General features: G+C 47.2%; 1 protein-coding gene across 1 annotated transcript; it reads left to right on the top strand.

Moving 5' to 3' along the window:
- The first annotated feature begins 962 nt into the window (after nt 1–962).
- PIM2 (Pim-2 proto-oncogene, serine/threonine kinase) lies at nt 963–9,257 on the top strand. The gene is made up of 6 exons (XM_032212286.1): nt 963–1,246; nt 4,821–4,927; nt 5,248–5,298; nt 6,268–6,640; nt 7,226–7,402; nt 8,505–9,257. Exons 1-6 carry the CDS (start codon nt 1,207–1,209, stop codon nt 8,669–8,671), a joined length of 915 nt encoding a protein of 304 aa, XP_032068177.1. The 5' UTR covers nt 963–1,206; the 3' UTR covers nt 8,672–9,257.
- The last annotated feature ends 2,813 nt before the right edge of the window (nt 9,258–12,070 follow it).

The following is a 12,070-nucleotide window of genomic DNA, read 5'->3' as shown; positions in this document are numbered from 1 at the left end:
TTATTGTCCTGTTTACAGAAACTGCCTCTCCGGTTAACCCTTATTACATTGTCACAGCTAAGGCCCATCGACCTGAGTGACCTTGAGTTGGCCAAGCCCACCCAGTCACAAGACCACCAAGCCACGCCTACCCAGCTGGTCATTAGGGTAGAGAACCGGTTGTTAAATTATTTGAATCCCACCACTGGTGGGAAGATAACAGTGTTCTGTGCACCTTCGGCGTTTAGTCTTTCCAGCCACATGACCATAGAAACTTCTTCAAACAGTGCTGGCTTTTGGGCTTTGAAATGGAGATGAGCACAGTGCCCCCTAGAGTTGAGAACTACTAGCACATATGTGGGGGAGGAACCTTTACCTTTAACCATTATAAGGGCATCAGCATCATAATCTGAGCCATGGTTTATCCGCTGCAAGACCCTTTCTATCAAGTGGGATCCATCCTCAATCCACCTGCCATCAGTTCTTCTTGTTATGCGACCAGCCCATTTCCATTTCAATTCCTTTACTCTTTTGATGGTACAAGAGAGCAATAACGGACCTACTACTGATTCTTGGTTCAGAGTTATAAACCAGCGACCTTTTTCATTGATACCACTACAGTCCCATGGAAAAGGGAAGCCCAGCCCCCTCCTTTTCCGCTTCCACTGAATAACTGAAATTCCGAGGAACTCAGCTGACTTTGGAGTGGAGGGTGCGGACTGTTGTTCCCTAGAAACAGCCAGAAAGGCGGGCGCAGCTCCGTTTCCACAACGTAACCGCTTTACGTTTATTTTTATTTTCATTCGAGCCCATTGCGCAAGATCTTTCCAGGACACGGGCGGGGACTTCCCTGAACTCCGTTTCTTCCTCCCTCCCTCTTTTGCATACTTGCAGGTGGGTGGGCGGGGCGATGCAAATGCGCTCCGTTCCCTGATAGGCCAGAGCGCGCCAGGGAATGGAACGCTTCGGGATGTTCGCTGGGGGTGGAAAGAGAAGCGCCTAGACACGAAAGCGGAGAGAGACGCGCGTTATTTGGCGGACGCCGAAACTCCGCCGATTTGCCGGGCAGAGGATTTCATTTCTCTCCATTTGTTGTTTTTGATTAACGTCGCGATGCCGGGGCAGGGAGCTCGCTAAAGCTGGGCTTGAGAAAAAGCCTCGCTCCGCTCTCTCTTCTCGCTCCTGGATCGGCCCCCGGGGATTTACCTGGCCGCGTCGGTGACGAGGATGATCCCACAACGCAGCGAAGTCGCTTGGAGTCCGGCAGGTGAGCTGGGAATCTTCGCTTCGCTTCCGCGGGCGCCCTCGCCAAACCCTTTCAACCCGACGACGGAACGGATCCGAGTTTCTCTGGGCTCTTTAAGCGTGACACCGACCCGAATAGAACCGTAAACGGGATCAAAACGGGCCGGATTGGCGCGATGCGCTTAAAACGAACCGATGCAAAGACTAATTTTCTAATGTACATGCAGGTCCGCGTGTTGAGTGTTTGGACCCAGATTGTGTCGTTAATCCGAAGGCATCGCGCCCTTTTTTTAAAAAAAAAATTTTTTTGCACCTTTGCGGATTAATTAAAAAAACAAAACTTTAGAAGCGGGGTGGGAAGCGGGACGGTTTTCAAATCAATTGCTACCTCGGGGCACCTTTAGCAATAGCAATAGCAATAGCAGTTAGACTTATATACCGCTTTATAGGGTTTTCAGCCCTCTCTAAGCGGTTTACAGAGTCAGCATATCGCCCCCAACAACAATCTGGGTCCTCATTTTACCCACCTCGGAAGGATGGAAGGCTGAGTCAACCCTGAGCCGGTGAGATTTGAACCGCCGAACTGCAGAACTGCAGTCAGCTGAAGTAGCCTGCAGTGCTGCATTGAACCACTGCGCCACCTCGGCTCTTTGACTGACTGCAGCCGGGAGGGTTCTCCAATTAAAACCCTGGCTCCCCCCCCCCCCGCACCATCCCGCTCAAGCTTTTCAGCAAATGTGCCAGGGGACCATTGCCAATCTTGGCTTCTGGGTCCCTAAATGACACATTCAGCTTGCTTTTAAATGAGCGCGCCCCAAGGAGACCGCTCTCGACGTAGCACCTCTCGGCACTCTTGTATACCGCCTGGGAGTGGACCTGTGCAAAGCATTTAGGAGAGCTTTGTTTCAAACAACAACAACACGGTTTTTAAAAACCACGGTTGTCTAACAAACGGTTTCTTTGCGGGAATGACACCTGGTTGTGCTTTGAAAAAAAGGAAATGTCTGGATTGAGAGAGAAATTGTAACAAGCAAGTCACAAAACTCTCTTAAGGCGCCCAATCCTCAGCGTGGATTATCTGCAAAAACCCACCCGCACTTAACCAGAGAGTTATTGTCTTAACCAAGATTAAGGGTCAGGCAACAGGGCCACGTGAACAGTAAAGATTTGGGGCTTCTTTTCCCTTCCTAGGGCGGGTTGTACCGGGACTCGAGGAGCTGCACCTGTTGCAGCTCTTCGCGCAAGCTTCGACGGCTCACACGTACACGGGTACGCTCTCTGTTTCTCTATCACCTCTAACACTATGGGTGTGTAACGGCCTGAAGTTCAGGGATCTGTGCTTGTACACTCAGAGGACCCGGTCAGGTGGGGCGACGAGCGAAACTTTCGCTCTGCCCAACCGCTCGGGATCGTTTCGCGGGAAGCGGGCAGCCGCGGCTCAGGGCTGCCCTCTGCTGGCGGAAGGACGCGCGTGCGAGTCGGTGCCCATCCCTTCGGAGAATGAGCTCGCTCGGTCCCACGATGCTGAGCTTAAGTTTCCTTTTCCAATTGGAAAGCCAAGACTTGGCGGATGGATCTTTTGAGAATCCCTGCTTTGCTTCTCAAGATTGGCTAGAGCAGGGGTGTCCAAATTTGGGAACTTTTAAGACTTGTGGACTTCAACTCCCAGAATTCCCCAGCCAACCGCAGCGGTTGGCTGGGGAATTCTGGGAGTTGAAATCCACAAGTCTTAAAAGTTCCCAAGTTTGGACACCCCTGCTCTAGAGAAAGGGGCAAGATCCGGACTCCCTCCAAGCAGATTTTCAAACTCCCACCACAGTCCTAACTTCATTCCATCTAGTCATTTGTTTATTTCTTCCCAACTATCTGGTATTTCCCTTGCATTCTGTTCTCTCCCAACTATTCTCCTTCCCTCCGTTTAGGAATCTTTCCCTCCTCCTAAAGCTCTCATTCAAATCCGAGAGAGCTTCCCAGCCCCTTGCTAGTAATCAGATTAAGTGAACCATCAGGTAAATTTTGCGGGCTATTAACTGTCAAGCTGCCACACAAAGGACTGGTGGTTAAACAGAAGTAACTCATTTACAAGACTATCTGTGGTTTAGGATATAGAGCAAATAGCAGAAGTGTTGTTGTTGTTGTTGTTCCTGTTGTTGTTGTTGTTAGGGAAGGTTGCCAATTCACCCTTGTGTCTTTAGTGCAATACTAGGAAGAATAGAAGTCTACTGTTAGGAGAAAAGGGCAGCCTGGATTGTGTATGTGGATTTAAATGTGGGTTTGTAAATATCAGCCCACAGTAAGGGGTGTTTGACCGAAAGGTCTACCTTATGGGACTTGGATCATAAACAGAAGCATCTCTCTCTTTGCTTTGAGTCATCGCTGACTTCTGGCAAACTGTCTGGTACAGTCCCCGAGGTTTTCTTTGCGGAGTTTTTATAAGTGGCTCACCCTTGCTTTCTTCCAAGGGCTGAGGGAGAGAGGGAGAGAGAGTGGCTGGCCCAATGTTACCCAGTTGGCTTTGTGCCCAAGGCAGGATAGAAACAAAGTAACAACAGGTGCAACCTTCTCCCTTCTCTGTATTTGCCTTACTAGAGAAAGCGTCATTCATAGTCATTCACAGACTTGTTCCTGTTAGACAGCTGTTACAGACAGAGGATTACCCCTGACATAAAAGAGGGAACTTCCACTCACTGCAAGAGATATATAAATAGTAAGAGTCAGACCCATGATATCCTGACCCAGGAGTTCCTCTCTCCACCCAGATTGTTTGTACTAGAGCTGAGTTCAGAGAGATTGCCCTGCTCTCTGTCAACTCTACAGAGTTGGTTCCCGGAAGGAGGGGCTGAGTCCAGATGCCACATCTGTGAGTCACCTGAAGCTTTGCCACCACCTCATTTCCCTACATTGAAGTGATCCAAGGGTAACAACAAAAAAATAACCTGAGAAAACACATTTGAAAGCCCATTTCAACACTCCCAAAATGAACAGAATGTCTTCAGAGCCCAGCTGCTCTGGTTTCTCCCCATCAACAAACTGGATGAGACTGGGTGAGATTCCAGGCGCAAAAATCAGTGCTTCTGGGGGCTGGGATCTGCTGCTAAGTGGGGTGAATACCAAATTACCACTGTCTTGAAAGACTGAGTGGCATCCCTGCCCTGTGAAAGCTCCTTTGCCCCTTCTCCTAAAGCAGGATAAAACGTGAATTAAAATATAAAAGTCAGACGTGGCAGAAGGGAGAGAGAAAAGCCTGCTCGTAAGTCGTGTACAAAGACAGGAAAATGTCATCAGCCTTAAACCACAGAAGTCCAGTAAAGGTTCCAGTAAATGTCCTTATGTCAAAAGCCCAAAGTCCGTGTTCCGCTGCCTTTGAGAATTTATAAGAATGTGTGCTTCAATGATGAAGGTGGTTCAGAATTTGCAATACTGGTCTTTGGCTAGTTTTCTGAACCTGGCTGCCAATAAACTTCTCCTTGCATCCCGAGACGTCTAAGCCTGTCATTTTCTGCAACACTTGGAAAGCCTGCCAATGTGTAAAGAGCTTTGCTGATTTATATTGATTTAAAACAAATTTACAAATCCTCTCTCTTGCATTTTTCCAGGCAAGGACAAGGAATCCTTTGAAGTGCTGTACAAGCGAGGCAATTTGCTTGGCAAAGGTGGCTTTGGAACAGTGTATGCTGGGCACCGAGTTACCGATGGACTGCAGGTGAGTTGGCCATCCATGCTATGTAGAAGCCAGTGTGGCTCTGCTTTGGATACATTGCAATGTGCTTGGGAATTTGTTTCGGGACGTTAGGATGGCTTATAGCGATTAGGCTTTGGATTGCTTTTGGCAATAGTCGGCATTGCTTCCACGAGCACCTTCTGTAACTGGGGATCAGGGAAGTGATAGTTCTACAGAATAAAAAAGCTCTCGCTCTGGGAGGGTTTGGTCTAAGGAAATCTAATTCTGCTTCGCCTCTATGGGTGGGAAGGAAGATGAGTGCTGGAACTCAGATCTCTGTGTTTTTGTTTTTTTTCCAACAGGTTGCAATCAAACACATTGCCAAGAGCAAGATTACCGAGCGGGCTGAATTGGTGAGTTTGCAGAATATCAAGGAATATACCTATTCCAACCCTGGTAGAACCTGGAGTGGGAAAACATTATAGGTGACCAGAAGCTGGGAGAGAAGACCAAGTGACAGAATGGAGGCCGTGGGTTGGGGCCAGGCTAAAAATCTCCTCCTATCTGCCTGTGCTGCTTTAGGTGTAGCTCCGGGATAAGTAGATTGCATCCTCTCTCTTATCTCACAACACACGTCATAATTTTTATAACACACAATCAGTGGAAGAGTTAGAAAGGCAAAGGAATTTTATCAGGTGTACACAAAAAGTTTTTAAAAAAAACACTTCGGTAGGTAGAACTTTTCTGACATGACCTTGTTGAGTATAAACAGGGGGAAGAAGGATGCACTACCTATTCCTAAGCAGCATCACTGAATCGACTTTCCCACTGTGAGAATTTGTGGGTGCTGGAGGCCTTTTACAATTCTCCATCCTGCTCTGCCTTTTACTCTGGAAAGGCTGGAAATTGTAGTTCTGTGAGAAGTGAGCCAGAAATCTGCAGCATAGATTTTGGGGCACTTGGATATTTTGCAGCAGATTTTGAACAAATGGTGGTCCTCGAGATGATATTAGTTTATAAGACCCCGTCTTTCCAGCTTTGTGGTCCAGTCACCGTGTCCCATGTTTGCTTCATAAGGCACTATGATTTTATCTGTTTAGGACTAATACCTAAAAATAAAACCTGGTTCTAAACAAGGATCATGGAGTGGAATAGGCTCTGAGCAATTTTTTAAACCTTTTATTTCAACTTACTGCAATAGGGTCTCTTCAAGAGTATTGCATTAGCAATTCCTACATTTCTGGCTTAGAAAAAAAAAGTGAGGAATTCCATGAATTGCAGCTCCAATATTTTTGTTGGATATTAACTTGGGGAGGGCTGCTTCCTTTAGTATTTTTGTTCCTCGCCCTTCAATTTAAATTCTTCTCTCTATCCCATTTCAGCCCAATGGAACTGTGGCTCCTCTGGAAGTAACCCTGATGAAACTTGTCGGGTCAGGATCTGGGCACCGTGGTGTGATTCGCCTCTTGGACTGGTACGAAACTCCCGATAGCTGCTTCCTGATCCTGGAGCGCCTTGAGCATTGCCAAGATCTCTTTGATTATGTCACAGAGCAGGGACCACTCTCCGAGAACCTTTGCAGACACTTTTTCCAGCAAGTGGTCGAAGCAGTATGCCACTGCCATGCCCAAGGGGTGGTCCATCGGGACATCAAAGATGAGAACATTCTGGTGGATGTGCGCTCCGGCAACCTCAAGCTCATCGACTTCGGGTCTGCAGCCTTGTTGAGGGAGTCAGTCTACACGGATTTTGATGGTGAGTGTCCATCCGGCATTTCTTCCAATCTGCTGGTCCCGAGATGAATTGGTTCATAACCTCCTCCAACCTCCAAGCCCAATAGCTGCTCTAAATGATTTCATACAGTAGGTCATGCTAATACAGGACTTTGGGGCAGAGGTCCAGAACATCCTCACAGTGATTGGATAGCCTGGACTGCCTGACCTAATTTGTAGGAGAGGAAGTATTCCAGATTGCTATCTACAGAGGGAAAACTCATAAGAACGTTAAATCCAAGCCTAAACTAAATACATGACTCATTACTCAGTGATGCTAACTAGCTGTGATGGAATGTTGTCCGTATTCACAGCAGGGGAGGAAGTGCATTCCAGAGGAGCAAGAAACATCACAGTTTAGTTGGTTTGGGTGGGAGAAAGAAGGTAAAGATGGTTGCTCCCTAATAGCTCCCAGAATGTATGGTGCAAGTACTCTGCTTTAATTTGGTATGTAGGATTTCTATCTCTAGCGAGGAACAATCAAGTTAGCTGCCTAGAGAATCTGAACGTGTCTTTCTTGGTTGTTGGAGCCTGACGCAAGCTGTTTCTTTCCCTCATCTTCTTTCAGGTACCCGGGTGTACAGTCCACCAGAGTGGGTGGAATTCCAGCAGTACCATGCTCTCCCAGCCACTGTTTGGTCCTTGGGAATCCTGCTGTATGACATGGCATGTGGGGATATCCCATTTGAACGAGATGAGGAAATCATGGCTGCCAAGGTGCAGTTCTGCACTCCCGTCTCTTCTGGTGAGTCCTCTCTAGTGCTTCTTAATTAATTAATGTCCACCCTGCCCATCTTATCTAAGTGACTTTCTAGGTGGCCAGGATGGATCAGTCCTCCATTCTCAGCTGGGTGGTGGGAGACATCTACTTTCAAATTCAGATGTGATTTTTTTATTCAATCTGATCAGAGCTGATTAAGAACTAATAAGGCATCCCAGGCTGCCCCATATTTTTTTATGCAAGGCTGCCACATTTAAGGTCACAGACCTTCCTTTTGGGCTCCCCAACTGGTCACCAATCTGGGACTGGACTTAGAAGAGGCTGTCTGGTGCATTGCATTGGGGCAGCCTTTGAAGAGTATTCGGAGACTTCAACTTGTCCAGAATGCAGCCGCGCGAGCGATTGTGGGTGCACCTCGGTACACCCACATTACACCTATCCTCCGCGAGCTGCACTGGCTACCGATCGGTCTCCGGATACGCTTCAAAGTGCTAGTCGTAACTTATAAAGCCCTTCATGGTATTGGACCTGGGTACTTGAGAGACCGCCTGCTGCCAATTACCTCCCAAAGACCCATCAGATCTCACAGGGTCGGCCTCCTCCGGGTTCCGTCCACCAGCCAATGCCATCTGGCTACTACCCGGGGGAGGGCCTTCTCTGTAGCAGCTCCGGCCCTTTGGAATGAACTCCCCGCGGAGATCCGGACCCTCACCTCTCTCCAGGCCTTCCGGAAAGCTGTCAAAGCCTGGCTGTGCCGGCAGGCCTGGGGTTGATGAGTTCCCCTCCCCTCTCGACTGGTATGGCTGTGTGATTTTCGTGTATTTTAATTATGTGTACTGTTGTTTATGTTCCCTTTCCCCTTTGAGTTGTTCGCCGCCCTGAGTCCCTCCTGGAGAAGGGTGGCATACAAATAAACCAAATACAATACAATACAGAAAGCCATTGCATTAGTAGAGGGCATATGGAAGGCCCCACCATTTGCATATCCATTTTCTATCTCTTAGGAACTCATTATTCTCTTGGGGACTTTCTAATAAGAGGAAGTAATCCAAGTTTCTCAAGAAGTGAGGGTGCTGAATACCTTTCGAATGGAGAGCTCTTTCTAAAAACAATTCTTCTTTTCCAGACCTCAAAGACCTCGTCCAGTGGTGTTTGTCTCCAGAGCCTTCCGAACGACCCACATTAGAGCAAGTGCTTTTGCACCCTTGGCTAAAACGCGACCCCCATCTTCATCTTGAAGAAATCCAGGGCTCAACAACACCCAGGGCTACCGTCTGCAACAGCAGTGGTTGAAGGACCTTGTTTCCTGGCCGTGCCTTTCCCCTCTAAGATGGGGCAGTGGTCCAAGTGGTAGCCACTGGATCTCAAGCAACCGGATTCAGTGACTGGTTGAGGAAATGTAACCTGGTTTTACAGGCTAGTTTTTCTTTCTTTTTTTTTAAGAAACTGAATCATGAGAGGGAACTTGAGCTGGGAGAAGCACATTCATTCATTGACTCAAGCTTAATCTCCTCTCAGTTATCTAGAAGATGTTTCACTTCTGGCTTTGACCAGGAAAAGGACATCTCAATAGGTGTAAATACTTGAGTATTATTATTTACAAGGACTCCTGCGTATTTTTGGAGAAGAGAATTCTCAGGTGGGTTTCTGTTACCCATCCTTCCCAAACTCTTTTCAAGGCTTCTGGCCAAAGGAGAACTGGGATGGGGTGGAGGAGGTGATGTCTGGTTTACATGTTTGGGTGCATAATTTTGACTTATGGATATATGTGTCCTTTTTTTAAAAAAAAAAAAAGAAGTATTTAAGGAAGACATCATGCAAAGACCTTAATGTCAAAATCTGAGTGGAAGTGTATTTAATAAAATAGAATTGAATCCTTGTTGCTGTCACCAAGAAGCTCATCAATCTCATTTTCTCATTAAATGTGTCTTTCTGGGGTGGAAGCTAACTCTAAGGGGTGTGGGATCTCAAGAAAAAGCAGTCTCTCTTGCCTGGGCCTGAGGGGGGGGGGATGCAATCACATATCAGTGAAGGGAGGGGTCTTTTTTAAAATGCTCTTTTGAGCTGAAGCTGGGAAACTCACTTGAGAGACCGCCTGCTGCCAATTACCTCCACCAGACCAATTAGATCCCACAGACTAGGCCTCCTCCAAATTCCATCCGCTGGCCAGTGTTGACTGGCGACTACCCGGAGGAGAGCCTTCTCTGTGGCTGCTCCGACCCTCTGGAACGAACTCCCCGTGGAGATTCACACCCTCACCACCCTCCAGGCCTTCCGCAAAGTCCTTAAAACCTGGCTGTTCCGACAGGCCTGGGGCTAAAGAACCGTGCCCCTATCTCGAATGGTATGATTGTTGCACTTTTAAATTATGTATTGTTTTGTGTTGTCAAATTGTTTGTATCCCCCCTTCCCTTGTTTTGAGTTGTGAGCCGCCCTGAGTCCCCCTCGGGGGGAAATGGGTGGCATACAAATGAAATAAACATAAACAAACATAAACATAATTCAGAGAATTGAAGACCACACATATCAGGGGTCTCCAACCAGTGCAGCTCACTCAACATGGTGTTACATGGTTACCCTGCAGGCCCCTAGAATTGTCCATGGGGCTGCATGCTGTGCCAGTCATAGCTATCAATTTGACAGACACAAACAAGACTGCATTTGAAAAGCCTTTCCCCAAATTTCATAGGAACGCAAATGTTCTCTGTGGTTCACATGTTCACACTTGCAGTGATTCACATTTGCCTATTAAATGCTTCTTGCTGATGACTAAAGTCTATAGTTGCCACATCAGGGTCAAGTAAATATGTTTATAGTCAGGCACGCTGCGTCATGGAGAGGGAGGGGGGAAGAGAGGGAAGGAGAGAAAGGGAGAGGGGGTTAGAGAGAGAGAGAGCTTCAGATTTCAAAAAGCAGATCAATTCTTTCAGTCCATTGTTTTCAGAAGCAACTTGCACTAATAAAATTTGCCCCCCATAATTTGGCATTGTATCTTAGAACAGTGTTTCTCAACTTTGACGACTTTAAGTCCTGTGGACTTCAACTCCCAGAATTCCCCAGCCAGGTAGCTGGGGAATTCTGGGAGTTGAAGTCCACAAGTCTTAAAGTCCCCAAGTGTGGACACCCCTGGTATAGTGGTTAAGGAACAAGGCTATAAACCAGGAGATTGTGAGGCCAGTCCCATTTTAAGCATAAAAAGCTGGCTGGGTGACTTTGGGCCAGTCACTCTCTCTTCAGCCCATGATATCAGGCTCGGGCAACAAACTGGTCCGTCAATTAATGTTGCACCCAGGTCGGCCTGATACGGCTGCCTTTTATTTTCCCCACAACAACAACCACCCTGTCAAGTGGGTTGGATTGAGAGAGCAAGACTTGCCCAAAGTCACCCAGCTGCCTTTCATGTGTAAAACAGGATTCGAACTCACTATCTTCTAGGTTTGGGGTTAGCACTTCCCAAACTACACAAAACCGATTCAGTGAGATGGCCCAATACCAGGCACTCAGTGTATCCTCAATCAAAGTATTCAACAAACTACCCTCAAAGAATTGTGCAAGAAGTGAAAAACCACTTCAGATTGGAGAACTAAAGATAACTTAATATAGCTGGCTGGGGGATTCTGGACGTCCACGAGGCTTAAACTCACCAAGGTTGGGAAACACTGTCTTAGAAGGTTCTGGGGATTGAAAATAAAGGAAGGGGAGGGGCTGTCTAGCAAGCTGCATACCTGGGTTGCCCAACCCTATTGAACTTCCTGCAGGAACCCAATTAGGTGAAAGTTATCCACGCTAATATCTCCTCTAACATCGCAATGGATCCAATGTGTGCACAAACGCACCCCAGACATATTACATGGACCTGCCTTTATTCACCATACAGAGGATAATATATACAGATAGCATTATTTATATTCTGACCCTCCTAGAAGAAAGAACTTGAACGAAGGTAACATTATGCCTTCCCCTCACCCGGATTTGACCTGACGTTCACACCCATCATTAAATGTGGAACATTCCATTGCTGGGAAGAATGCCAGTCTAATGAAACCAACAAGGCAAGTTCCTGTAAATTCCACCCTCTGGGGTGCCAGTCTGGGAATGCCAAGCAAGTTCTAGAAGTGACGCACCCCTGCGTCACGCTAGAGTTTACTTACCTCCTGAGTACACAGGAAGTCGCTACACCCTGACAAAAGCTGGCCTGTCCACCTGTGTGCCTTCTGCCTGTATCCGTGATGTGCTGGCTCTTGCCCTTCCCAGGTGCAACAGCTGGTAAGACGAGTAAATCCGAGGCATTATATATCATAAATTCTGCTATTGAAGAAGGGATGCTGCTTTCTAGGTGATTTAAGATAGCAATGAACTGAAATGCTAGCTTCTCTTTAGAAGTGCCACCAGGCTTCATTCCCTGTTAACATGTTTTACTGGCAAACGACTGCTCTTCTAAATGAATTCAGCACTCCATCATTATGAGTAATCCTTGACTTACAAGTATTCGTTTAGCGACCGTTTGAAGTTACAACGGCAATGAAAAAGTGACTTGTGAGGAGTAGAAGGAAAGATAGGAGGGAGAGGAGAAAAGAGAGGAATAGGAGAAAGGGAAAGGCAGAGGAAGAATGGGAGGGAATGTAAGAGTAGGAAAGAGGGGAGGAATGGGAAGAAGAGGGGAAGGGTAAAGGGGAGGAAGGGGAAGGAGAT

This window comes from Thamnophis elegans, chromosome 2 (genome assembly GCF_009769535.1).
Source record: "Thamnophis elegans isolate rThaEle1 chromosome 2, rThaEle1.pri, whole genome shotgun sequence".
Classification (NCBI taxonomy): Eukaryota; Metazoa; Chordata; class Lepidosauria; order Squamata; family Colubridae; genus Thamnophis; species Thamnophis elegans.
This window is presented reverse-complemented; position numbering and strand designations above follow the sequence as displayed.

What these genes read in the sequence shown, in the direction of transcription:
- PIM2 (XM_032212286.1), top strand. Translation starts at nt 1,207, where the DNA reads ATGATCCCACAACGCAGCGAAGTCGCTTGGAGTCCGGCAG. An exon ending in GAGTTACCGATGGACTGCAG is followed by an intron (nt 4,928 to 5,247) that starts GTGAGTTGGCCA and finishes TTTTTCCAACAG; the next exon opens with GTTGCAATCAAACACATTGC. An exon ending in CTGCACTCCCGTCTCTTCTG is followed by an intron (nt 7,403 to 8,504) that starts GTGAGTCCTCTC and finishes CTTCTTTTCCAG; the next exon opens with ACCTCAAAGACCTCGTCCAG.